We start from the raw sequence: 25,169 nt of genomic DNA on the forward strand, positions 1-25,169 counted from the left end.
AGCGGGGCCGGCGGCGGCAGCGGCGGTGAGCGGGGAGCGGGGGCTCCGGGGGGGGCTCCGTGAGGCGCAGCCCTGAGGCGCTGCCAGGGCCCGGGCTCGGCGCTGAGGCGCTGCGGCTGCGCTCGGGTAACGGGGAGTAACGGGGCTGGGAACGGGGCCCGGCCCGGGACGCGGCGCGGAGCTGGGCCGCGGGCGGCGCTGAGGTGGAGCTGGGGGTGGGGGGGCCGTGAGGGGGCTGTGAGGGGGCTGTGAGGGGGCCGCGCTGCCTTCCCCTGGCCCTGACCCCGCTTTGTCCCCTCAGAGCCCTGCGGTGTTGTGGCGGTGCCAGCCTCCGGCAGTCCCAGTTTCTCCCGGCTCGCTCTGCCCCTTCCTGCCCCGCTGGTGGAATCCCGATGTGCGTGTGCAGCTGGGGCAACGGTTGGGCCGTTGCCATGGGAACGACGCCCTGAGAGGTGCTGAGGGGCGGCCGGAGCCATGACGGAGCCCCACAGGGTGCCCTTCACCACGCTGCACGGCCCGCTGAGCGGCAGCTTCCTGAAGAAGCCCAGGAAGGACGACTCGGAGCAGCCCCAGGATGCGGAGCAGCAGCCCACGTCTGTGCGGATCACGCTGACTCTCTTCGAGCCGGACAACAAGCGCTGTCCGGAGTTCTTCTACCCGGATCTCGTCAAGAGTTTCCGAGCGAAAGGCAAGGGTGGCTCTGCAGGAGAAAAGGTGAGTGTCTGCACGGCGTGTGGCAAAGCTGAGGTTGTATCTGAAGGTTTTGGGGACTTTTGCGGTGTTCTTCTCTTAGCGCTGCTGTCAGAGGTGGTGGTGTGTTACCGGGGGGGTGCTGAGAGCTGAAATGACAGCTCAGCGGTCAGACACCATGCAGGCCACGGAGCTGGGATCCAGCTGCGGGTTTCTGTTATCAGACAGCTGTCCTGTTCCTCTCTCTGCACTGGTTCTGCACATCAGAAAGCTGATGTGCTGGCAGCAGAGTGTGGCGTGTTGTGCTGGTTGGGTTTGAGGTTGCTTGGTTGATCTAAAGTGGTTTTGGTACCTGGTTACGGGAAGCTAAGGATATCTTACAAAAAGCATCAAAAAGAGGGATATTTGTGCAGCACGGGGCTGTCTCCTTTCTGGGGACTTGGCTTTACTGCACGTGAATGCTTTCCCTGCGGCGCTTGGCAACCGTTTGCGTTTGATGGCCGTGGTGCTCTCAGGTGCTGCCTGACAGCTCTGCTTGCCCCCTGGGGGTCATTTCTCAGGTGCAGCGGAATGCAAACATCCAACAGCACCCAACAGTGCTGTGTTATGGATGTTTTTCTGTGTTGTGTAGTTAAGAAGAGAACATTGTTTTTTCCACTGACGTGGGGGAGTTGTGTTTTCCTCAGTCTTTCAGAACTCTCACTGCCACTTCTGGCGGCAGCGTGGTGATGCTCGGGAGAGTTTATTAGGCTCTGCTCATTTTTCCTGCTGCTATTCAGTTCTGGCTGGCAGTCAGTTGAGGGTTTGTGCTGTTTTCCCGAGAGACAGGGGAAGCAGGGACAGGTACAGGACTAATCAAGAGGGCACCCAAAGCACAGAGACTGCAGCGAGGTCCTGAATGCTTGTGGGTGTCACAGGCACAGCCAGGAACTGCAGAAATCTCATCCCGTAAAGAACGGGGTAAGGATAAGCTCCTCTCATTTCTGCCTGCTAAAGCTCATTCATGTGAGCTTGAGAGCGGGTGGGAGAGGGAAGGGAGATGCCCCCAGGTCTGTTTGTTGGTTGGTGAACGGCAGTAATTAAATAAAGAAAAACAAACAGAGGGATTTACACAGAATCTGGAGATGAGTGGCAGGGTACTGTCTCGTCATCCTCTCCTTTCTCTTCTGTAAAAGCCCAAGTTGAGAGAAGAGACCCTTAGTTACACTTTCATGGGTTATCGTTTTCTCCGAGAAACTTGCTTTTTCTTTTCTTGTCCGGTAGAGTTTGGTGTGTGTGTTTCTAAGTGCCTGATTCTGAGGAGAAGCCTCTGAGGATACTGTACTGAAGGCTGATTGCTCTGAGCTTTTGCCTGCGTGTTCCAGTCGTGATGCTTTTAATGCACGTCTAATGGGTTTGGGTGACAGGCTGGATTCTGATGGTTTTGTCTCTCTTTCTGCAGAGGAAGGACCCTGCTGATCCCTTCAATGATGATGAAAAGGAGAGGCATAAAGCAGAGGCTCTTGCTAGGAAGTTTGAAGAAAAATATGTACGTTCCTCTTTATATTATGCTATCCCTTAGGGTGGGTAACGCTGTTCAGTTCTTGGCCAAAATTGCTTTAACAGAAATCAGCAGTCGCTAGCTCTTACGTTCCTGTCTTTGTGCAGTCTGTTAGTGTGGCTGGAGCATGCTGTGTGCGTGCTCGCTGCTCGTAGCGCAGAGTTTGCCTGGCTCTGCAGCAGGTATGAAGAACTGTCAGCCTCTGTGCTGGCAGAGAGCTTCCAGGGGAGCAGACCCAAAGTAACATAAAGTCTGCTGGCACAAAGCTGGCTTCTGTGTTGGGCCAGCATTTTGTTTCGTTTGGATGCACTGTTTCTGATATTCGTGATAAGGCCTAAAACTTAATTGTATCCTTAGATTAGAGTGTGAAGTGGGTCAGTGCTGGTTTAGTAAAAGAGCTCGTTCTCTTTTCTAAACTGGAGAGAATGTCAGTCTGCTATAGCAGGGCTGTCCCCGCGGTGATTAGAACAGCAGATGAGCATACCATCCATCTCTTATTGTTTAGGGTGGCAAGAGACGTAGAAAGGACCGTATTCAGGACTTGATTGATATGGGGTATGGATACGACGAATCCGACTCCTTCATTGATAATTCTGAAGCAGTGAGTACTCGGGCAGGTGTGGGGGTGGTGAAACAGCTGCCTGGGGGGCTGGGCGGGCACCTGGGAGAACATGAGCTCAGTGCGAGCAGGGAGTGTGCCAGGGCTGGGTAACGAGGACTCCTGGGGCAACTGCATGACAGGAGAACGCTAGTTAGCTTGGGTGTCCGCAGCCCGACCTGCTCCTCGGGGGGCACAAGTCCCACTCCATCCTCCAAGCAGCTCAAGTACAGAACAAAAGAGATTCTGTGAACACAAGTTTACAGTGCCAATAGATTGTTCTCTCTCATTTCCAGTACGATGAGCTTGTTCCGGCTTCTCTGACTACAAAATACGGAGGATTCTACATCAACTCAGGAACGCTGCAGTTTCGGCAAGCATCTGAATCTGAAGACGAGTATGTTAAAGAGAAAAAGAAGAAATCTCCCAAGGTCAGCAAGCCAGCTTTCTAGGAGTATTCCGTCTGGTAGAGCTCAGTGGGTTTGCTGCATGAAGAGCGTTCTCTTTCAAAGCAGAGAGAGACTTGTGAATTGGTGTGGACAGAATATGCAGGGAGCTGCAGCCTCATAGATGAGCATTTCATAATCGCCTTCTGTCCACATATTTGATGGTAAAATGAAGCTTTTCTGGCGTGCATGAGGCTACTGATGGAGTTTCCTGGTTCCCAGAGCAGAAATGATAGTGGCCTCTTGGCACCCCAGAGGGGCTTGTCGCTGGGGGAATGATGAGACGCTTTGCATTTCTCATCTGAGGAGTGCTGGGGGCTTCCCTGGGAAACCAGCGCTTTTGTTCTGTGGCAGTGTCGTTTAGAAACAGCAAGGCTTTCACAGGGCTGAACTGACGTGGTTGGAAGGGGAGACGGGGAGCACTTGGGATCCCTTCACCTTTATTGACAGGATCTCTAGCATAAGAGCTGGGTGCACTGTGAAATGTTGAAGATGGAATGTGCCAGAACTGTGTTGATTCGTGTATTTGGTTTGGGTTACTGTGTGTGGTGGGGAAGGAGCTGTTCTCACCCTACTGGCAAAGGGCCCAAAGATTGGGGCTGCTGCTCTAATCCCATGAGCAGGAGACACTCTGATTCTGACTCGGTTTTAATCTTTTCCAGAAACGGAAATTGAAAGATGGAGGTGAAAAAATGAAGAAGAAGAAGAAAGACGATTCTTATGACAAGGAAAAGAAATCAAAAAAGTCCAAGTTCCCAAAAGCCGGGTAAGGAGGAACAGGGAACACCTGCTGCCTGACGCCTTGCTTCGGGGTTACAGGTGGTGTTTGTTGCGCTGCAGCAGCGCGTGTTGTTTGGGGGCAGCTTGGCTGTGAGCTGTTCAGCCGATGGGTGAGCTGCAGGTGCTTCATGTGTCAGGAGAAGGCAGCTCCTGGCTGGGAAGGAGCACGGCTCTGCAACGGGACTGTCAGAGCAAGGGGGCATGGAGCTGAAGGGCTCTGCTTTCTTGGAGCTCGGGTTGGGCACTGCTGGTGGGAACAGATGTGGGAGAGCGCTGGGGGTAATGAATATTGGGACTGAGTTGGGAAGGCAGGAAGGAAGTGTGTGAGCTCAGAGCTGTGTGAGTGTCAGGCCAGCATGGAGAGAGGTCAGAAGGCCGTGGATGGCAAGAGCAGGAAGGAAAGTTGTCTGCTGCTGCTATTGCTGGCCAATAGTTTGTACTCCTGCCCAGAGTATTTCTCGGATGAGGGATTAGATTTTCTGTAGTTTCTCTCCTTGAGGGCTATAAACCTGAGAGGTGTTTCTCATCTCAAGGAGTGACTGTTCTTCTGGTCTGTACTTGCTCAGGTCTGCCTGGCCTCTGTTTCAATTTGTCTGCTGCCTTTGTGTCTTCTGCTACATTTTCCTCCTATTTTTTTCCTTCTTCCCGTAACTGTTCTTTTGGATTCCCTTCTTCCTGCATGGATTTGCTTTCTGGCAGCACCAAACCATGTCTGACACAGAGCAGTCAGCGTATGATTTGCTAATTAGGAACAAGGAAAGGGAATTTGCTGCCCTATTTCAAGCAGAGACGAGAAGCTTCAAGCTGCTGTCACACTCCTGCTTTGGTTCCTCTGCACTAGTTGTTTGTGCGTTTCCAATTCATCCTTTCTGGAACAGTGCACATGGCTAAATAAGAACATAACCAGCTGGGGAAGTTCTGAGCTCCATCAGCTCTGCAGTGAGAGAGGGCTTGTTCATCAGTGAGTCTCGTGCTGAGGCATTCCTGTCCCTGGTGTGAGCGCTGCTGTGTCGTGAGCCTGTTGCTTGAATCTTTGTTTCCCTTCAAATTCAGCTTGCACAGTTGAGAAGAGTTTTACTTTGGGATCCGTAGAGTGGGGGTAATGGATGGAGAGAGTGGTTTGCAGCCCTGAAGCAGCTGTGTGCCTTAAACATGGAACATAGAGCTTGAAACTACTGTCAAATTGAGAGGCAGGGAAGTGTGCAGAACAGCAGCAGTACTTGCATCCCGAGTCCCCAGCTAGTTTCCGACCCCTGAGTAGTTTCCGACTACTGTTTCCTCCCCTACAGCATAATGTGCTTGAGGGCAGTTACATTAAATAGCATAAATCTTTGTTCCCTAATTATTGTTTCATAGATGATAGTGACTAAACCTGATACAGCAGTTGAGACAAGTGCATTCAGAAAGCTTAACAGGTTACAGACGAGGAACTGAAAATTAAGTCTGATGAAACTGGCTAAGTGAACACCTGGTGGATAAGTTACTGAAGAAGAGAGATGTGATGGAATGAATGAAAATACTTTGTCCTGTTGGGCACGTGATACCCAGTGAGGCTTCAGGCCTCCAGTCTTATCCTTAACTCTTAGGTATGGCCTGAAGAGGAAATAGTTTATTTTTCCTGGTGTAATTGGTGAAGGGCTAAGACTTCCCAAAGCATTGGTGCATGTGGCTGAACTGGGATGAAAGTATCCTTGTCTGTTCCTCTTGATCTTATTTATTTCTCTCTTAATTCTCCTCTTCCCTTCTTTGCAGCTTTACAGCATTAAATGCAAGTAAGGAGAAGAAGAAGAAGAAATACTCCGGAGCTCTCAGCGTCAAGGAGATGCTGAAGAAGTTTCAGAAAGAGAAGGAAGCTCAGAAGAAAAAAGACGAGGAACAGAAAGCGGTGACTCCACCAGCAGAGCCTCCAACCCCAAGAGAGGCAGAGGCAATGCCTGACCCCTTGCTGTCGCTCTTCGGCCATGCCAGTGAAAGCGACCTCCTGCAGGCAGCCACGGCCATGGACTCCTTGACTGACCTCGACCTGGAGCGACTCTTCAGCGAGTCCCCCGAGGGAAGTCCCTTTCACGACGTGGAGGACGGGAGCGATCCTGCTGGGACAGGCTTAGAGCAGGATTTCAAGCAACCGCCCTCCCTCCCGGAAGGACTGCCAGCCCCTTTGGAGAAACGCATCAAAGAGCTGGCTCAGGTACAGCACATCACCGCCTGGCTGCTGGCGGGGGGCAGCTCTGCTGGGTTCTGCACCCAGGCTCAGAGCACGCCCCGGTGGGGCCAGGCAGGAGCCCAGCTTTCTGTCACTCGGTTTGCTTTTATGGCCAAGGCACTTTCCTGAACGCCGGCGTGTCAGACAGAGGCAAAGCGCTGGTCCTCAGCCTTGGTGTAGTCTGAATTCACCACGCTCAGGATTCCAGCTGTCACTGTGGTTTCTTTACCTCCCTTGGTTAAGTATGGGTTGATGCAGTAGGTAGTTCCAAAGGTTGACGTGAATGGACTTAAAACGTGAACCAATGGGGCTGAGGGATAAATCCCACCGTAATGGTTTTTATGTGTTGTGATGAGCAGGGCAGCATTTCTGAAGGGGCGTGCAGAGTTCTCTGTGTAAAATGGGTGCAGCTGGAAAGCGTTACCTGCTGTGCAGTGTGAGGACAGCCCTGCAGAGGGGGCTGGAGGATTTGCTAAAACTCTTCTCCCTATAATGCAAATGGATGCCTTCGGTGAGGCACCGGTACTGCTGGCAGCTTGCGGGCTGGAGTCTCCTTGCTGACAGTCTGGGTTCTTTCCCCTTCTTTAACTTCCCAGCGTTGCAGCACTGCTGAGGGAGTGGAAAGCATTAAGAAGGGTGAGCATCTTTGCCTGTAGCTCCTCTTGCAGCTGGACTTCTGTGGGACCACCCATCTGCTCCAAAAATGCTGTAACCTGCCTCAGAAAGCAGTTCTGGAGGAGCGGGGAGCGTTAGGAGCTGGTCAGGGATCCCTCTGCTGGCATGCCACAGAAGTACACTTTCTGACTGGGGGGTTCTCTGATTTCTGTCACCATCAGCCTGTCAACAAATGCCGACCTGTTTGGTTCCTGCTGTTAGGCTTCCTTATAAATATTGATTTTAAGCCCTAAACAGTACTCGTAGAGCTCTGCAGTGTTCTGCCATCTGGTGAAGATCAATTTAGAGTGCCTGTTATTGAAGCATCTCTTGCTTAATAACTCCTGTTACTGAAGATTAGCTTCTGTTAAAGATAACTGGTCTGCTGAGAAATTTTAAGCATGGTAAGAGTGGTGATGAGCAGGCAGAAGAGAAGTAGGAATTGAAGTAAGTATTGGCACTGCTGATGAAAAGAATGGGCTCTTTGTGGATGTTGCTACTTGCTAGTTGTGCTGTTAACAGGAAACACTGAAACAGCTGCTTCTGAACTCCACTTGACTCAAAGGAGATTATTGCAGAGGCTTCTGTGATACCAAGTTAATGATTATGTTGCTGCAGGATAGGGTGATAGCAGGCTGTCCCCAGAGCTTCCTGCTGCTGTGTTTCGTTGCTGGACTCTGTTAAGAGGGCGAGCACAAAAGGCAAGAAGTGACAAACTGAAGTCTGTGGGTCAGTCAGGACTTCGGGACATGAACTCTATTGCAGGTGGGAGTGGAGGTGCCACAGCTCTGCCTGAGAGCCTGCAGCTTCCATCCCATCAGGTGGGAGCACCTCAGGGGTTATCCAGAGCCTCCAGGCATTTCCTCTTCTGCTTCAACTGGTTTGATTTTAACCCTCCCCTTCCTAAAGGAACTTCCATGTTGAGGGTTGCCTTTTTAGCATTGCGCCTTCTCCTTTGATATCGCCAGCTTCCTGTGACCTGACAGAGATTGCTGCAGGAATGTACATGCCTTCTGGGCATAATTTCATTGCTTACCAGCCTGACTATGGAAGCGTTAAATCAGGGGATTTCAAAATCACACCTGTCTATCCTGGTTCCCTTTCCCATGCAAGGGATCAGTAACTCGATGTGTTTTGTTGTGGCAAACCCCAGTTTTGTTTACATCAGTTCTCCTGCAGTCAACAGGCTGAAAGCTCCGTGACAACTTTCTACCATCTCATTCATCTCCCGGAATTATTTTCCCGCTGGACATATTTTTCATGGGTGTGATTTTTTGGGCAATGCTGTGTGTGCTGCAGTCATAGCTCAGGAAGCTTCCCGAACAGGATTTTTTTTTAGTTTCCATGGTGTTGATAGGAACTAACATTTCCCCTTTGGCTACTAGTCTTTCCGTTGGTTTCTTGGCTCGGTGTCCACACTGATCCAGAAAGCCTGGTGATGAGTGTCCCCGCCCCTCGTTAAACGTGACCAGGATGATCTTTCTTGTTCCAGGGACAAGCCCTGTGCTCGTGTTACTTAATCTAACAGCTCCAGGGAGAAGTTAAAACCCTGTCCTAAATCCATCCCTTCTTCCCATGGGAATTATGCCAAGGAAGCCGGCTGCCACCAAGCAGTCTCCTTTGCCCCGTTCAGTGGAGGAATGTTCACTGTATTGTGCCAGCCCCCCTGTATCCAACGCCAGCACATCCAGACAGGAGAATCCAGAAGGGGAGGGTGCGTGGGCAGGCCTGGCTGCACCAGCTCAGGTGGTGGAGCTGGACTTGAACTGAGGAGGCCTAAGTGGAAAGGACACAACCTCCCAACAGTCTGTCCCCTGGGGCAGCTGTTAGTCCACCTCCAGCAGGGAGCTGGTGCAGAGTTCAGTGAAATAAAGCTGTCCTGTTCTGTAGTGGTTTTGAAGTGGTTTAAAAAAACATTTGATCGCTTGTGCCTGTCTATATCTGTATGTGAAATGATGATGACTTGGTGTTTGCTATTTTCCAGGCTGCCAGAGCTGCAGAAGGAGAAGGCAAACAGCGATTCTTCACTCAGGATATCAACAACATCATACTGGAGTAAGTGCTGCCAGGGAAGAGGAGTGGGGCTGGTGTGGGGAAAGGAGAGTGTCAGGAGAGCATCGCTTTCTGGTAAAGTCAGGAGCAGGTTTAACAGGAGGTGCGGGGGTGTCCTCCTACAGGCCTTCCACACAGAGCATGCCTAAGATAACACGAATGTCTCTGAGGAATGGCTTTGTTGAAATGTGTGTACTTAAGGTAGAAGAAGATGGCAGGATATATCTCTATAGCTCTCATTCTCAAGATAATGCTTGATATTTGTGCACTTTTTTCACTTGACTTATGATTGCAGCATGATACAAGAACAGTAAACCTCCTCCTGTCAGAGATGTCAGGCATATTCTTTGCTGTTTGTGCTATATGGAATATTTTTAAACTGGAATAAGGCTGCTGTGTTCCACTGGCATTCTGTGCAAACTGGAGGAACTCTATTACTGCTCCTATCTTGGTAGAACTGTAGCATGCCAGGGCAGCTTCACACAGCTGTTGACAATGGCTTCATTCTTCTTCAAGTGCCTGCAGAAGATGGAGGAATGCATACAGCTTTGTGATCATCTCAGTGTAATGCTTAAACAGAGGCTTTAATTTTCCTTAAGGTTTATCAAGACATTTGGAGGGAATTGCTGGAAGGAATTTTCTGAGTCTGTTTGCTTCTCCTTTCAAGTGGTGATTATCACCTTTTAGCATTCCAGCGCTGACTGCGCAAACACTCCTAATCTGGTTTAAGCCTGATAATTTTAGCTGTTTTCAGAAGTGATTTAAAAGAATTTGTGTGACTTGGCAGTAGAATCAGTTAGGAGTTTTTACGCTGGCAACTGATGCTTAGAGGTGGCTTAAAAAGCTTGTTTCTTAAGTTATGTATAACTGCATAGATGGGTTTGACATGTACTGACCTGTCTAGCCTGTTCACTGGGAAGTAAGTTCAAGCCCGAGGGATAAAGTTTGATTCTACATTATCCAGAGGTAGACCACAGTAGTGTCTGACAGAAGCAGTGTGTGCCTCGTTTCACTGTCTGATGCTCCCACTCCTCAGCTGCCAAGATGAAATGCAGAATAAATGAGATTGCTGACGTATTTTGTTGTTTTTTAAGATACTCTGAAGCTACAAAGAAAGGCATAGTTTGGGATAAAGAGCTTGAGTCCATTGATTCTAAAATATAATGAACTGTCGTGTAATTTGGCTTGTACTTTCTCCCTCTCTCCCTACCTTCAGCTTCCCACCTTGCACCACAATTGCATTTCAGTTGCTTAGAGGACCCGTGCCAGGTCCCTGGTTAATGTTGTGTTTGTCTTGTTCTTCAGCATAGAGCTGCAGACCCGGGAGCTGAACAGCCAGATCCGCTCCGGGGTGTACGCCCACCTGGCTGCATTCTTACCTTGCAGTAAGGACACTCTAGTCAAGCGTGCCCGTAAGCTTTATCTCTACGAGCAGGTGAGTGAATTTGGCAGCGCAGCCTTGTCTCACGTGCATGTTACCCTGATCTCCAGAGCAGAATTGTTCTGTGTAATGTGCTGTTGTCCTCCATGTGAGCATGCTTCAGGCTCCACGGCTGGTGGTGTGGGTTCCAAACTGGCAAGGTCTTGTCCTGCTGGCTTGAGTGTCGTGGCTGAAACACAGCGCAGAACCTCAGTCTGCTTTGTGATGTGCTCTAGGGTGGCCGACTGAAGGAGCCCCTGCAGAAGCTAAAAGAAGCCATTGGTCGAGTCATGCCAGAGCAGATGACTAAGTACCAAGAGGAATGCCAAGCCCATACTCAGGCCAAATTTGCCAAGTAAGCTCACTGTTTGCTTGTTAAGCATCTGTAGCTTTCCTCAGCAGGTTCCCTGGGACCTGTAGGCTGCTCTCATGAAGTTTACCACCTGTTTTTGTTCTCTATTCAAGAATTGCTGATGGGCATAATTGGCCTCATTAAGCTCTTTGTCTTCTTTGCACTATCTATACTGATGCCACCTACAGCAGCATTGATGGGATCAGAACTTGGCTGAAGTGTTTCATTTCTGCCCGGGCCTGTTTTTAGGAAGATGGCAGCCTGAGCACAGTCAGGCTGGATCAGAGCTGTGGTCTCTACTACATAGTACTGGGAAGTTTCTCAACATTGAGCACATAGCTCGGCTTGCACCATAAGCCAGATTTTTAGGCCCTTTTCTGAGAGTTTGTTATCATTGACTAGCAAGACCCTAGAACAGTCTTGTTCAGAGATTTATCCTGGTTTTGAATTAGCCAGGACAATGACTTCCACGCTGTTCTCATCTGTTTTAGAATGCTGGAAGAGGAAAAGGACAAAGAGCGAGAGCGAGTTTGCTCTGATGATGACGACGATGAAGAAAAGGGAGGAAAACGTGTTATGGGACCACGAAAGAAATTTCAATGGAATAATGAAATCAGGTTTGCATAATTTAGATATTAAGGCAACCTGTGACTTGCTTCACTTCCAGCTGCACAGAATAATGCATTTTAATATTTGTATCTTGGTTTCAGAGGAGCAGCACTAACGGCTTTTAGTAATAGTCACCTTGGAGGTTTGTGGAAACCACTATTGCGGTTACTAAATCTCAACTTTAAATACATCCCAAAACTAACCCATTTTCAGGTACAGGCCAGCTCCGAGAGAAGCACTAAGCCTCTGTGCGGGGGCCAAAAAGAGGGACAGATCTTTTGGGAAAAGAAGTAACTTGGCTGAACTGCTGAAATCCTACTGACTAGACTCTTAAACAACGTTAGATTTCTGGCTGTGAAAACAGTTAAAGCTTATGGGGATTGCTGCCCCTGCCACCCAAGGGTCTGACAAAGAACAGAGTGCTGGATGAAGGGGAGAGTGACAAAGGATAAAATAAGAATCAATCATGTTATCATTTTCATCTTATTCCGTAACAAATTGGGGTGCTGCTCCATAAAAGATTCATTTAGAACAAAGAGGGCTTCACTTTCTGCCTTCTCATTGCTCTCAGCAGAAACTTCTGCAGAGGGGTTTGGATCTGCAGCAGTTAAATGACACCTGTAATTCTGTCACTCGTTTACCACCGCTGCTGTTTGAAGATACTGAAGTGGGAAGGTGTAGTATAAGGCTTTTTTCCTCTGGTACATCTGTCTGTGTGCACACCTACAGAGAAATGTGCCATTCCCTGCCTCTTTCTTCCAGAGGCAGTTCAGGGTTAGCTTTATTAGCAAGGTGTTCGGAATGCCCGGACTCGAATCCTGTGCTCAGCTGACTACGGTCTGATCCAGAATACTTGTGCAAAGCCAGGCACATCTTAGCATATTCATCTAGCCCTGGATAAGCAGAATGACCTCCATCTGGGGAAAGTTAATCCAAGTAACTGTATTTGAAATCTTCCTGTTCTTCAGGGAGCTGCTTTGCCACTTGGTGAAGATTAAGTTGGATGGTTATGAGCTTGACAAGAATAAGGCTCAGTCTCTGGAGGATTATGTGAAGACCTTCCTAGATGGAGAGGTGAAGCCCCTTTGGCCAAAAGGCTGGATGCAGGCCAGGTGAGCAAGAATCATGTTGTACTCCAGGGATTCCTTATCATAAGGGACCTCTGAAGGTGGTTAGTCCTATCCCTGTTCAAAGAAGGGCCAGCTTCAAAGTTAGGTCAGGTTGCTCAGGGCTGCGTCCTATTGAGTTTTGAAAGTCTCCATGGATGGAGATTACAACAGCATCTCTGGGCCACTGTTCTGATACTTCACTCTTCATGAATCTCTTCTTGTTTCTAATCGGAATTCCCCTTGCTGTGCTGAACCGACTGTTCCCTCTTTGCTTTTACTGCGTGCCTCTGAGAAAGGTGCCTCCGTCTTCTTTGTGGCTCCCTGTCCCCAAAGCTCTTTAGGTAGTAGATTCCATTAGATCCCTCCTCGGTCTTTGCGTTATCCAGGCTGAGCAAACCCAGTTCCCTCAACCTCTCCTTGTATGTCACATGTTCCTCAGCCATCTCAGTGGCTCTGGACTGTCTCCAGTTTGTCAACATCTTTCTTGTATTGTGGGGACCCCGAAACTGGACACTGTATCCAGGTGTAACCTCACAAGTGCTAAACAGAGGAGAATAAGCACTTGAACTGTTGGCTGTGCTCTTGCTCCCAGTATTTAGGTAGCTTTCAGCAGTACACCCGTGCAGCAGTGGCTTGTGTTCTGCTTGTCTGCAAGGATCCCAGGTCCTTTTCTGCAAGGCTGCTGCATTGCCAGTTGTCCCCAAGCCTGTGTGGCTGCTTGGGGTTATTCCATCCCAGCTGCAGGACTCTGCGTTTGTCTTTGTCGAACTTCACAAGGTGGTGTTGGCCCCTTTCTCCAGCCTGTCGAGGTCCCTGTGAATGGCAACCGTGCCCTCCAATGCCTCCCACCCTGTTTTCGTGTCGCCCTCAGGCTTACTGTGAGTACAGTCTGCTGTTGTCCAGGCTGTTAGCGACGCTGTTGAGTGGTCTTGGCCCCAGCATTGACCTCTGGTGGATGCCCCCGGGTATGACAAGTCTCGTGTTAGAACGGGCACTGAGGTGAGGTGGACTGGCCAGTGGTTTCTTGAATCGGTATGACAAGAGATCTTTTCAGACCCTTGGGGAATTCTCCCCTAGACCTTCCCAAAAGAAAGCAAAGCAGAAAGCTTTAGCGACTTTGGGACTTTCAGGAGACCGTCAGAGTCAACAGAGTAAGTAGGAATTGGGTGTGGTTTTCTTTACCCCATCCTGTGTCTTTACTGCTATTTCCTGCTCTTTCATGCCCTCCATCATCCATGCCATTGAGCCGGCGATTGCAGAGAGCCATGCACATTGCAGAGTCATTCTGCTGGGACTGTCATCAGCTTCTGGCCTGCTTCGTTTTGCTCACTGGCTTTAAACAAGTACAGTCCAACTGCTGGAATCTCTTATCTTAAACAGCTGGATGGGTCTTCTTTCTCTGCTGAATTTGCTTTTGGGTTTCATGGGTACCAGCTCTTCAGAGCAGTAAGTGTGAGAAGCAAATTACAGCTCCATTTGGAAGAATCCATAGCCATTTACTGCAGTTGCATGTGCACATGAAGTACAGCATTGTGCATGTTTGTGGTGTGTCGCTCAGCACGGGAGCTGAACGATGGCATTAGGAGCTGGGTGCAGACTCCTTAGTTAATGAATATATTGCCAGCTTGGGTTCCAGGCTTGGCAAGCTTAAAAATCTCTTTTTTTGAATTAAAAAAAAAAAATCTTTTCCCTGGAGCTGTGGGTAAAACTGCTCTTAAGTGTATTTGTGTTCCCCCAAGACTCGGTGTAGAGAGCCCTCCAGTGAAGCTGACCACAGAATGACTGAAGAGAAGTGGTTTTCCTGGTGGCTTTCCAGTGGCTAAAGGACAATGGTTTCTACTCCTGGGACTCTGTGGTTTAAAGACAGAAGCTAGTCTGCTATCCAGGCAGAAATGGAGGGGAGGGTTTGGCAACATTAAGAGAATTATAAACGCTTTTCTGGATTAATCAGCTTGGTTTGCTGTCACTGTGAGCACAGAAGTTCATCTTCAAGAGGAGTCTGAAGATGGACAGAGTAGCAACTTTGTGTATGAGTTCAGAGTGGCCCTGCCGTGGTTCTGTTTTCCTGGTTAGCACTAAAAGGTGACAAATAGAATATAAGGTTAAAATACGTGTGCTTTTTAAGAGAAAAAGGATGGCAAAAGTCTGTATATTCAGTATGTTAATAGTCTGCCAGGAAAGCATGTTCCACGTGTTGGTACTGATGGGGTATTTATAAGCTTCTCACCCTGACATCTAAGAAAGCAGCTGAGTGGCAGCTGTTCTAGGAGAAATAGTGCTTGTATAAGATTCTGGTTTACTTAGCTTCAGTAGTAAAGGTTTTTGGATTCTATTTATTGGGCTGTTAGTTCTATTTATTGGTCGTGGCTATCTATTTATTGGTCGTGGCTAGACAATTGCTACAGAAATGGCTGTGCTAATTTAAGAAGTCACCTCCACTGTTTGCTGGGGATGCCAAGGCAACAGCAGTGTGAAGTGTGAAGGCTTCTCATCCGTATCGCTGTACATGAGGCAGGGAAAGGAAAGCTTTCTCCCTTGAAGTTGGTGAAGAGCTCTTTGATGATCTGCCAGCTCTTGGATAATCTCTGGCAGCAGTAACACCCAGCTTGAACACTTGTACTGCCTCTCCAGCTGGCTGTCAGCTTTTTAGGCTGGCAGAGCTTTTTTCTTAGTTATTCTCCAACGCCCGCCTTAACGGCCTTCCAGCGCCTACAAGCATAGCTCCCTCCAGAGGGAATTGAGCGGGGGTGTTCAAGAGGATTTTCCTGGAAAGCAGATGAATATTTGTTTACTCTCTGTGGTTTTAATTTCACTAAGTCCCCTGCTGTACTGTGCAGCTCTGTCTCCAGTGATCCCAGCTGCTCTACTGGGTCTTGCTGGATATCACTTCTCATTGCTCTCTTCCCTTCTTAGGACACTGTTTAAGGAGAGCAGGCGTGTACACGGACACCTCACATCAGTCCTGTGAGTATCGCGCAGCATTCCTGTAGAGTGATAACTGGTGAACTCCACTCCCTGGGGCCTGGGTGGATCATGCAGGAGCACCTGAACTCACTTGGCTCCCATCAAATAGTTTGGCGCTGCTTCATCTGGGGAGGTCTAGGGAGAGTAGTTGTTTGTGTGTGACATCTCCCAACAACAGCCTTCCTGAGGTGCTTGAGCCTTAGAGTAGGCTCAAGGATAAGAGCTTTGAAGCCAGGTTGCCTCCTGGCCTTGTTCACCAGACTGGAGTCGGGCCTCTGTGCTGGGCCTTGGGAGGCAGATCAAGGTAAAAAGGAGCGTGCTGCCAGCACTGTGATTATTGCTACCTGTTCAGTCAGTCCTCCCTGGATTCTGGATTCCCTCTTTCTTGTTGCCTGGTTGAAGGAGGGGTATGATGAGCTCAAGCTAGTGAAGGTGGGAGAAACAGGCTTATGGGTGGCAAATCAAGAGAGCCATCGGAATCCAGCTGGGCAGGTGCTTTAATGCCAAAAGGTCTCATGGATCTTGCTGGCAGTCTATAACAGACGATGGTACGGAGTTAGGTTGATGTCTGTTTGACAGACGGTCCTGTTCTTGGCACTGGAATGAGGGGAAGTATGAGAAAGAATATGAAACAATGTAGTCATCCTTCCCTCAGCCCTGTCATTCTAGCTGTTCAGGGATGTCTTGTACCAGAGACTGCATCTGACCAGACCAAATGATGTATTTTCCATGAATTTGGCAGATGCTTTTGCATCCTTGACTTCTTCTGGGAACCAAAAAGAAATGTGTAGCTTTTCTCCAAAATAGCCTGTGTATCAGTTTCTCTCTGGGTACTGGTATAGTGGTGGGCTCCAGTAGTAGCTCCTGGCCCTGCAGCTGGTGCAGGATGTGTCTGTTGAGTGCTTTCACTGCTCCTTTACCGTTTCAGAGACTCTGCTCCGCTCCCTAATTCATTCCCCTGTGTGGGAGTTGGGGCTTCCTAGAGCAGCAACAAATGTCATATGGTTTTGAATCCTAGCAACCCGAGATGCTGCCTCTGTTCTTTGCAAAAGGCTCAGTGGATCGTCATTAACAGGGCCCAAGTGTGCTCCCTAATAGGATGCTTCCCTGCAGGCATTCAGTGAGCCCCTGTTTCTTTTCTCTCCCTCAAAACAGGACGAAGAAAAAAGTTATCGCGCCTACCAAGATGAAGGTGAAGGTGAGTTCTGCGTTTTCTGGTCCTCATGGTTCCCAGTAGTCGAGTGACTGCCCTCTCAGATCCTGTTTTAAGCCGTGTATCTATGCATCAGGTGTAAGGAAGTTGTATTCTTAAACAGCACTAGTCTGCGCTGGGCGTGAGGAAAAACTGGAACAGCAGCTAGAGTTGATGGCAGCAGGAGTACCAGTCGGGAGGGAGGTGGGGGACCAGCAGGCACAGTTACTGTGCCTTTCGTCCCAAAGGTACTGCACCTTCCATCCCAAAATCAGGAACCTTTCCTTCCCTTTTCAGCTGTAAACCTTGCCTCTGTTTTGACTCTGCTTTCTGTTGTCGTATTGTTCCAGGAACCCTCCTGTAAACCAGATAAAAAGATCTCTATTTCTGTTCCTTCAATGCACTCAAGCAACACCTTATCTTTGTCATCAGAGTGCCAGGCAGGAGGTCTGGGCATCAGCGCCCAGACCAGAGAACTCCTGTCCCTTGGGGCAGCCCAAGCAGCCAGCAGCACTGGTACTCCTGCTGCCTTCATGGATGACTCCTTGGATGAAGACTTAATTCATAATCCTACTACCTCCCTCGAAGCAGTCTCTAAAGAACTGGCTGCGCTTAACAGCAGAGCGGGAGGGAGCCCTGACTTTACTCTTTCTGGAGCTCCAAAAGCTCCTCCGGAGAAGATCCCAACTCTTGCGGCATCAGAGGAGAAGAGGACATTTCCAAAGGCCAGCCCTGCCCCTACATCATCCCCTGCTGGCTCTCTCCAGTCTCCTCTAAATTTCCTGGCTGAACAGGCCCTGGCATTGGGCCAAACCTCTCAAGACAAAAAGACAGAAAACTCTAATTACAAAGAACTCTCTTGCCAAGCCTCACCCAGCAAAATCCTTTCAGATATACACCAGGCTAAACAGAAACATCACGGCCTGGTCCGACCAAGCCATGGGCCTCAGACCTCCACCCCAGTGCCGGGTGCTCAGGTGAAGGTCTTTCACTCAAGCAACCAGCCACAGAAAACTTTCACCTCCCCGGCTCCATTCGTCAAACTGCAGAATCCCAAGTCCTCCTCCCCATTGCCCCAACGCTCTCTCCTCCAGCAGGTCAAATCATCAACCAAAGCTCAGAGCTTCCATTCCTCTGCCTCCCCAGGCAGTGCCCAAAACTCCAGCAGTTCCCACAAAGGCCCAGGCTCCTCCTCATCGTCTCTCAGTTATACAGGAAAGCACTCAAGTGGCTCTAGTTCTTCAGGACAATCTTACAAATCACCCTTTGTTTCTGGTTCCCTCTCAAAGCATGGGGCTTCTTCCAGCAGCTCCTCATCAGGAGCATCTGCAAACCAGGGCTGCTCCTCGGGGAGCTTGCTGCCCGCTGTGCAGGCCCCTTCCTCAAGCCAGGCGTCCAGCCGCCCGTCCCCGAGCTCCTCAGTGAAGAAGACGTCTGTTTCGCAGAAGCTGACTCTGGTGGCACCTCCTGGAGGTTCAAATGGAGATTCTAGTGGGGGCACTCAAGGGGTGGCCAAATTGCTGACCTCCTCCCTAAAGCCAGCTGTTGTCAGCAGCACCGCATCTTCTACCTCTGTGCCGGTAAGCAAGAACGTGCTGACCTAGCCTAATGTCAGGAAGGAAAGGCACTGCGCTGCGTCAGGCTGCCTCCTACCTTGAGACCTGAATTGGGGACTTCAAAAGAAGTTCCTGGAAGTCTTGAATGATTCTGTGGACCGTGGCTGCTTAGGCTAGGAAGACCTGGCCTTTGCCATGGGTCTGTGCTCCAGAATTCAAGCTCTTGTTTTCAGCTTAAAGTAACAGCTAATCAGAATGCACTGGTACCTTCCAGGCAGCAGATTTTGGACAGGCTGCGTAGTGTTCTTGGCCTGACACGGTGAGTTATGGGGACAGTAATGTTCCTGTTTAGGCCAGGAGGAAGTGCAGTAAAGCAAATTGCCATGAGAGCTAAAGCCATTGCGTGAACTAAAATTATAATTACCAATTTGTTTTTAATTAGGTCTGCTAATTTGACCTCACTTAAATTATCACAAGTGATTTTAGTATTATGGACACTTTTCACTACTGATGTATAGAATAAACAACCTACAGTACTGGGCTATAAACGCACAGTGCCTGCCCAGCTGTTTTCGTCCACTTTCTGTTGCTCCCCAGTTACCCCCACAAGCAATGAAGCGATGTTTGGGTTCAGTGGGATATGTTGTCTTTGGAAAGACTCCTGGGGTGCCTATACAAACTTGTATTGTTCAGCCACTGCATTTAATGATGTACAGGCCTTGTTTCTCATCTGCAGACACTCCTAATGTAGTTGCATTACTTTGTTGTCAGCTGCTCGTGTCTGCATTCTGTTGTGGCACGTGGAAGGAGGAGAGCAGTTCGATGGGTATGTTTAAATGGGCCTCAAAGCCACATACTGTGGAGGCATAGCTCCAGAGTAAGGGAACAGCAGGCTCAAATCCAGTATGGTCACATGTAGAAGACAATAGCATCCAGCAGCTGGATTTTTAGTGTCCTGGATGCCTCTAGGTGACCTCGAGAATTGGCAGCTCTCGGGCCCTGGCTGTGAAGATGCTTCTTGCAAGTATAAATGTTGACATGCCTTGGTTTTCCCTCTCCTGACTGACCTTTTCTGTTGCTTTTCAGAAAGGAACTAGTGGAGCTGTGCTGCTAACGAGTTCTTCCTCCTTAAGTGTACTGTCTCCATCCTACAAGTCCAACAATCCAAAGCTGCCAGCTGCTCTGAGCTCCACCCCTTTAGGTATTATCTCTCCTATTCATACCTTCCCTCTTCATGTCATCTCCTTCACTTCAGACTCCTCCCCGAAAGCAGGAGTATCAAAGGATGCAATAGTTACAGGACCTGCTCCAGGAACTTTCCACCATGGCCTTGGCCACAGTGAGTGTACTGCTCATGCATGTGTGTTACTTGTGCCTGTGCTGTCCAGTAACAAGAAAAGCAGTGCTCTGCTGTGTTAACCCATTGCAGACGAACTCACCTCTCTTGCTGTTGCTTTGTGCTGTAGTTCATCCATTTATATCTCTAGCAGTTGCATTTGGAGAACCTTGGGCACATCCTCACATCCTTGTAGCTAGCCCAGAAGTCTCAACAGCTGGAAACTAAGCTATAGGCTCTAACGGCTGCAGCTCCTCTGCTCATTTCTGTCTTTGATGTGTATTTGTTCTTTTTTTTCCCCTCTCCTTTCTTTGTTTTTCTCTCTAGGTCTTCTAGCTGGCTTGCACTCCAGCCCCCACCATGCAGCGCCACTCCCACATTCTGCCCTGTCCACTCATTTACCGCAAAGTCTGCCAGGTAACTTGTCAGACGGTCTTGTTTGTCTTCTGCGCCGTGAGTCATCCTGCATCTCAGCAGGAGGACTTCAGGGGTGAAAGCAAAGTTGTTGCCCTCATTGTGTGACCAATGTGGTCGTTGCTGAGACCTCCGGCCTCCCCACGGTACAAAGCTAGGCGTAGCCCTCGGTGTCCTTTATTGCGTTGTCAGCCAGTGCAAGCTCGTGTGCTTCTGAAACGAGGAGCCCCCAGTGCTTAGAGCAAGTGTTGGTTCCTGGAGGTGCTTGGCTTTGCTGCTTGCGTCGTGGTAAAGGATTGTTCTGCTAGGATTAAAGCTCTGCCTCTTTATGCGCAGTCTGCCAGGACTGCCCAGAATTGAATATTCTGGCTCTGTGGAGTTTTGTCACTGGTGACCTATATAAAATGTGTCAGACCAGAATGTCCTGCATCTGTGCGCTGAGCTAATTGCCTACATCTCCCTCACAGGTTTGTAGTGTGAATGCAGACTGCTTCACTTGGTGGTGATGATGTGATGATTTTGCAGCTAAGCCTGCTCCCGCCCCAGTTTGATGCCCGCAGAGCTAATGCATAAAAGAGATTTCCAAAGAACGCCTCTGCTCATAAATGGGGTCCTGCCTGCTGTGTCCTGGTGGGCTGTGAGTGTGCAAACAGGGCAGTGCTGCAGTAGAAGGAGAGAAGGAAGGGCAGTAAGTTCAGCATTCCGAAAATTGAAGTGTAGGGCTACCAGATTGGGCTTGTCTGTTTGGGGAGTTGCTTATGCTGCTGGTAGTTGCTACAGTTATTTTGGCTTTATCGATCAAGTATTTGTTGGCTCTTCAGTGCCGTTCAGCATCGCTGGCTTAGTACCCACTGCTGGTGCGGTTGTGTTATTGGGCAGCGTGAGTCTGGTCAGGGAGAGGATGTGCCACTGTAATGCCGTGGCCCTGAGGCCAGCAGCAGACATGGGGATAAAGTCCTGGAGGCAACGCGGTCTCCTGGCGCTTGGCTGTTGAGGACAGCATGTGCTGGCTGGAGAAAGAAGAGACTGCTGTGCGTTGGGTAAAGTTCAAAGTTATCTCCTTTGCTTCTCTTGCTGAAACTTGTCTGATGTGACTTGTTCCATCTCTCCACCATGGTGGAGCAGAAGAAGCAGCCACCAGCAGCAATCGCTGGTGTGAGGGACTTCTTCCTGGTTGTGAACTTAGTTTCAGGAGAGTGAGATGATTGATTTCTGTTTGAAACAGGGTTGTGAAATGTTTTCTGTGTCAGCTGGGAGGTGTTCCCTGCCTCATTATTTGAGGGAATTTAGAGTGGTTACTTCCCTGTTGTTTATAGGGCTTAAAACAAAAGAATTTTTTGATGGACTGCTGCTCTTAGGCAGGGCTTAGGGCCAAGAGAGCTGCAAGCACGCAGTGTGACTAGGAATAAGTGGGGGCAAACCGACCATTGAGACAGCTTCTGCAGGGACCTGCTTCCTCACCTGGTGTTTTCACGTAAATGTTGAGGACTGAGATTAGTGCTGTCCCTTCAGGCAATATTACCAACCGTGGTGTCTCGCAGAAGATCAAAGTAGAGGTTTAAGTGGCCACCATGGTCTTAAAACATATTACAGGGCTGTATCGCTCTGAAAGCTGCAAGGACGCGGGTGTGATGCGAGGTTGCTACAAATGCAAGCAAGTGTTGATGTCTTATGTGACCGCTTGTACCAGCATTCATCAAAAAGCCTTTGAGCAGGGAGCATCCAACGTGTGCTTGTGTGGTGTCGCTGCTGCGTTTGCTGCTGGAGGTGCCTGTGTGCTGGTGCTGTGACAATGGTTCCGACTGCTTGCTTTAGGAATACCTGTGCTGGGACTGAGATCTTGCATGGAATGAGCTGTCCTTGTCCTGGAGAAGAAGCTGTTGCTGCTCTGCTTGGTGCCACGGCTGCTTGACTGCACATCTCAGTACACCCATTTGTTCACCATAGTCTGACGGTAGTTTTAATTGCTCCTGGAGAACTTCTTATACCTGAAACTTCCTTACTTTTTTCTGTTCACTGCATTTTCTCATTTCCCCTCACATCTGCTCCTTTCTCTTACTCCAGTGGTTAGATTCCTGTGACTCCTGTTACTATCAGTGGGTACCTAAGGCCTTCATTACAACGGCAAAGGTCTACTAATGGTTATATTTCAAATCAACTTCAGATGCTAGGTGGCAAGTACCCTGTATTTATAGTTCCCTAGACGGGAGACACGGTAGCGTGGCTTTTAGAGAAAGGCATAGACTGCCAGGAGAGTCAGCACAGCAATCTGAATCGGTGCTGTGGTGCTTTTGCTGGGAGGCTGTAGGAGGCCTTGGTGCTTCCTGTGACTCTTGCTTAGGTGCGGAGGAAGGGCTGCTCCCAGGCTGCAGATATCTCCACACACATTCTCCCACCCCCTGATTCTTTGGGCTGCAAAGGGAAAGTCGATCTCTCCGTGCAGAGATCTTGCCACCCTGGCTGCACGCAGCTCCACGGAGCTGATGCTGAAACCCCTTTCCCACTTGTTTTTATTTTCTTTCAGATGCTTCTCAGCTTCACGGCAAAGGGTCCAACGCACAGCAACGGAAGTTGTGACGTCTGCGAGGAGGGGAGCTAGAGCACACATAGGATCAAACCCAGAGGACCAGGTCATGGATACCGGCTGTGTCTTTTTCTCGTGACAACTGGAGAGACTAAACTGCAATGAGGAGCTCACTGGTGTGTTTGCTCAGAGGCTTTCAGAGCTAGCTCAGAGGCTTTCAGAGCGAAGCCCCACACCAAGGGCTACCTTGAGCCATGTCCTAATGAGAGAAGCACTTGTAGCACTGTTTTATTGCTGCTGCCCTTCACGCATTCCCTGGCACTGGCACGAAGCTAGAACACGCAGGGGAACTCGGGTGGCTCGGCTTTCCTGCAGGAAGTCCGGTGCTGGTGGATTCCACCCACCTGTGTCTGCGTCTGCCAAGTACCTCCAAGTCCGGTTACCTCCTTGGTCTCCCAGTGGAGGGTATGAAAGGTGCTTCTTTCTTCTGCTTTGGATTTACTTGGATAATTCTAGCGCTGCCAGTGCTTTCTGAAGACATTTGACTTGACTTTTCAATTGTACTATAAAGCTGTGCTACAGTTAATTGGAAGACTTAACGTTTCCTGTGTGGTGAATCTGATGAACCACCTGATGTTCCCCTCTAGAGGAGAATGAGGACTCTCAAAAGAGACATTTCTAGATGCACTCATGGACATTAAGATTTCTACATATTTTGTTTTTTGGATTTTTTTCCTCCAAAGGGATGCTTTTTTCCTGCTCAGTTTTATCTTCATTGCCATCGAATGCATTGGATTGAATGGGACACTTCTCAGCATGTCACATGTATAGGAAGACATAATTCCAGTGCCTTTTATGGTGGAGCAAGAATGGACTAGTAACACACATTTCAGCCCTATTTTGTGTGCTCCTCAACCCTTTTTTAATCATTCTGTATTTAAGATGTATTCTGTTCTATTTAATAGAGCTTTTTATGGTTGCACATCAAAAAAAGCTGCACTGTCTGGACTCCAATGGTGTCTTGGTGACTGCAAACACAGTACCAAATCCAGCAAGAGCACCAGTTCTTATCCGAGTTTGTGCAAGCGGGTTCCAGACCCTCCCCTAAAGCCATTCTTTCCTAGGGTCGTCAGTTATGATCTCTTTGGTGGGCAGAGGGAATGATCTAGATTAACCAAGGTCACTACTATTCAAATGAATCCCAGAGAACAACATTGCTCTCCTTGATTATTTCTGCACTAGAATCATGTGCTTGTCACAGCTGCAGGAATGGGGACCATCTGGAGTTGGGGTGTGTCATTTTTATTACTATTTTTTAAATCTTTTTAACTCTTAGACCTAAATATTTCTCCCCTGAGCACACCCTTTCAAACTGTGCGTAGCTAAAGGCGGGCTGTGGTTCCAAGTGAGCTTTATGGCTTTTGGTTTTCTGCTCTCCCCAGTCTCTTTTCTCAGGCCCCTATAGCCACATCTGAGACATGCAGTAGTGGCACTGATCTGCATAAACTTTACTGGTATTTCAAGCGAAAGCTTGCAGCCTTCCTCCCTGGGCTTTGGGGAAGGATGCTGACACCGAGTATACCAGCAAATACCTGCTTTTATTTTCCCCATTTCTGGTAAGATCCATGATAGACTGTTCTCAATTTGAGCTGATGAGTCATTTCCCAAGATCAGCGCGTTGCTTGTATTTAAAAAAAAAAAAAAAAATGCAGCTCAGAATCAAAATTTGTTTACAGAAAATACCTAGGTTGTAGCAAAAGAGCCAAAGACAGAACTTGTGTTACTAAAACTAAGCACAGCAGTTACTGATGGTCTCCGATCAGCGGATGTCGCACTGTTCCCGTTGAAGGCCTAATCCTGAGAGGTGCTTTGCACCTTCAGCTTCCCATGGTATCTGGAAGAGCACGCAAACGCCTGGCAGGGTAGGGACTCAGCGAGTGACCCGAGGTACTGGTTCTACTCCCTCTCTTTGCTTTCACTTGAATGCTTCTGCTGGGAGGCACCCATGTGCGTGGCCAGAGCAGAATGCCCTCGTTCTAGGAATTTAGCGAAGCCTCTTGCCTCAGGGAAATGTTTATTTGGTGGAAATTCTGTGGGATATTTTTTCTTTACATGCTATAATGAATGAGTGAATGGTATTGAGCAGAGTCGCAGCAAGGCAGAACCACGCAGAGACCTGACAGCTGATGGGGAGCCAGGAGTCCGGCACCTCTGCCTTGACGGGGCAACTTGCAGCACTTCGTGACAGTGTGGGGCGACGAGGCTCCCATGGCACTTACTTAGTATGGCAGTTCCTTTTGGGTGTAAGAGCTGCGGTTTACTATTATATTTTTTTGTGTGTGTTGGGACTGTCTTGCTGAAGATGGTGGGGGTGGTATGAAAACTGTTAATCTTGTACAGAGCAACTGAATAAATTGTTTCAAAGTTTCCAAAATGCTCTTTTTTCCATCTCCTTCCCTCTGGTTTCATGATTTTGTTTTCAAGAATTTGTGTTTCAGCTTGGGTGATCATCTCTTGGTCATCTGTTTCTTGAGTGCCTAATGAATCAATTACCTTTTTAGCTAACATCTTTTTGTAAGCAAACTACAGCTCCGTTTGTAGCCACTGTGGTGGTAGAACTGGGCCCTCTCATTTGGTGGCTTTGAAGTTGACATCTGCTGGAGCAACGATGTGATCCTGCATGGTCCTTTCATTCACAGAGGTAAAATAATTGTGTTAATCCCCACAGCC

At 48.9% G+C, this 25,169-nt stretch overlaps 1 protein-coding gene across 7 annotated transcripts; it reads left to right on the plus strand.

Moving 5' to 3' along the window:
* On the plus strand, positions 1 to 24,873 carry UBN1 (ubinuclein 1). Of its 7 annotated transcripts, none has more exons than XM_068698807.1 (18): positions 1 to 25; positions 302 to 714; positions 2,132 to 2,218; positions 2,736 to 2,831; positions 3,125 to 3,259; positions 3,937 to 4,040; positions 5,807 to 6,242; positions 8,896 to 8,966; positions 10,269 to 10,398; positions 10,620 to 10,738; positions 11,227 to 11,352; positions 12,313 to 12,456; positions 15,367 to 15,417; positions 16,573 to 16,615; positions 16,960 to 18,189; positions 19,252 to 19,504; positions 19,829 to 19,918; positions 22,440 to 24,873. In XM_068698807.1, exons 2-18 carry the CDS (start codon positions 475 to 477, stop codon positions 22,490 to 22,492), a joined length of 3,408 nt encoding a protein of 1,135 aa, XP_068554908.1. In that variant the 5' UTR covers positions 1 to 25; positions 302 to 474; the 3' UTR covers positions 22,493 to 24,873. The 7 variants fall into 7 exon arrangements, with proteins under 7 accessions (XP_068554908.1, XP_068554907.1, XP_068554911.1 ...); XM_068698806.1 differs by lacking the exon at positions 1 to 25 and adding an exon at positions 102 to 126; XM_068698810.1 differs by lacking the exon at positions 1 to 25 and adding an exon at positions 102 to 126 and having other exon boundaries at positions 19,252 to 19,366.
* The last annotated feature ends 296 nt before the right edge of the window (positions 24,874 to 25,169 follow it).

The sequence above is a fragment of the Anas acuta genome, chromosome 15 (genome assembly GCF_963932015.1).
Source record: "Anas acuta chromosome 15, bAnaAcu1.1, whole genome shotgun sequence".
NCBI classification, from domain to species: domain Eukaryota; kingdom Metazoa; phylum Chordata; class Aves; order Anseriformes; family Anatidae; genus Anas; species Anas acuta.

Bases quoted from the DNA above. Each gene is read 5' to 3' on its own strand.
- UBN1 (XM_068698807.1), top strand. From the start codon at position 475: ATGACGGAGCCCCACAGGGTGCCCTTCACCACGCTGCACGGCCCGCTG. The intron at 4,041-5,806 runs GTAAGGAGGAAC...CCTTCTTTGCAG, and splicing joins TCCAAGTTCCCAAAAGCCGG to CTTTACAGCATTAAATGCAA. The intron at 18,190-19,251 runs GTAAGCAAGAAC...GTTGCTTTTCAG, and splicing joins CATCTTCTACCTCTGTGCCG to AAAGGAACTAGTGGAGCTGT.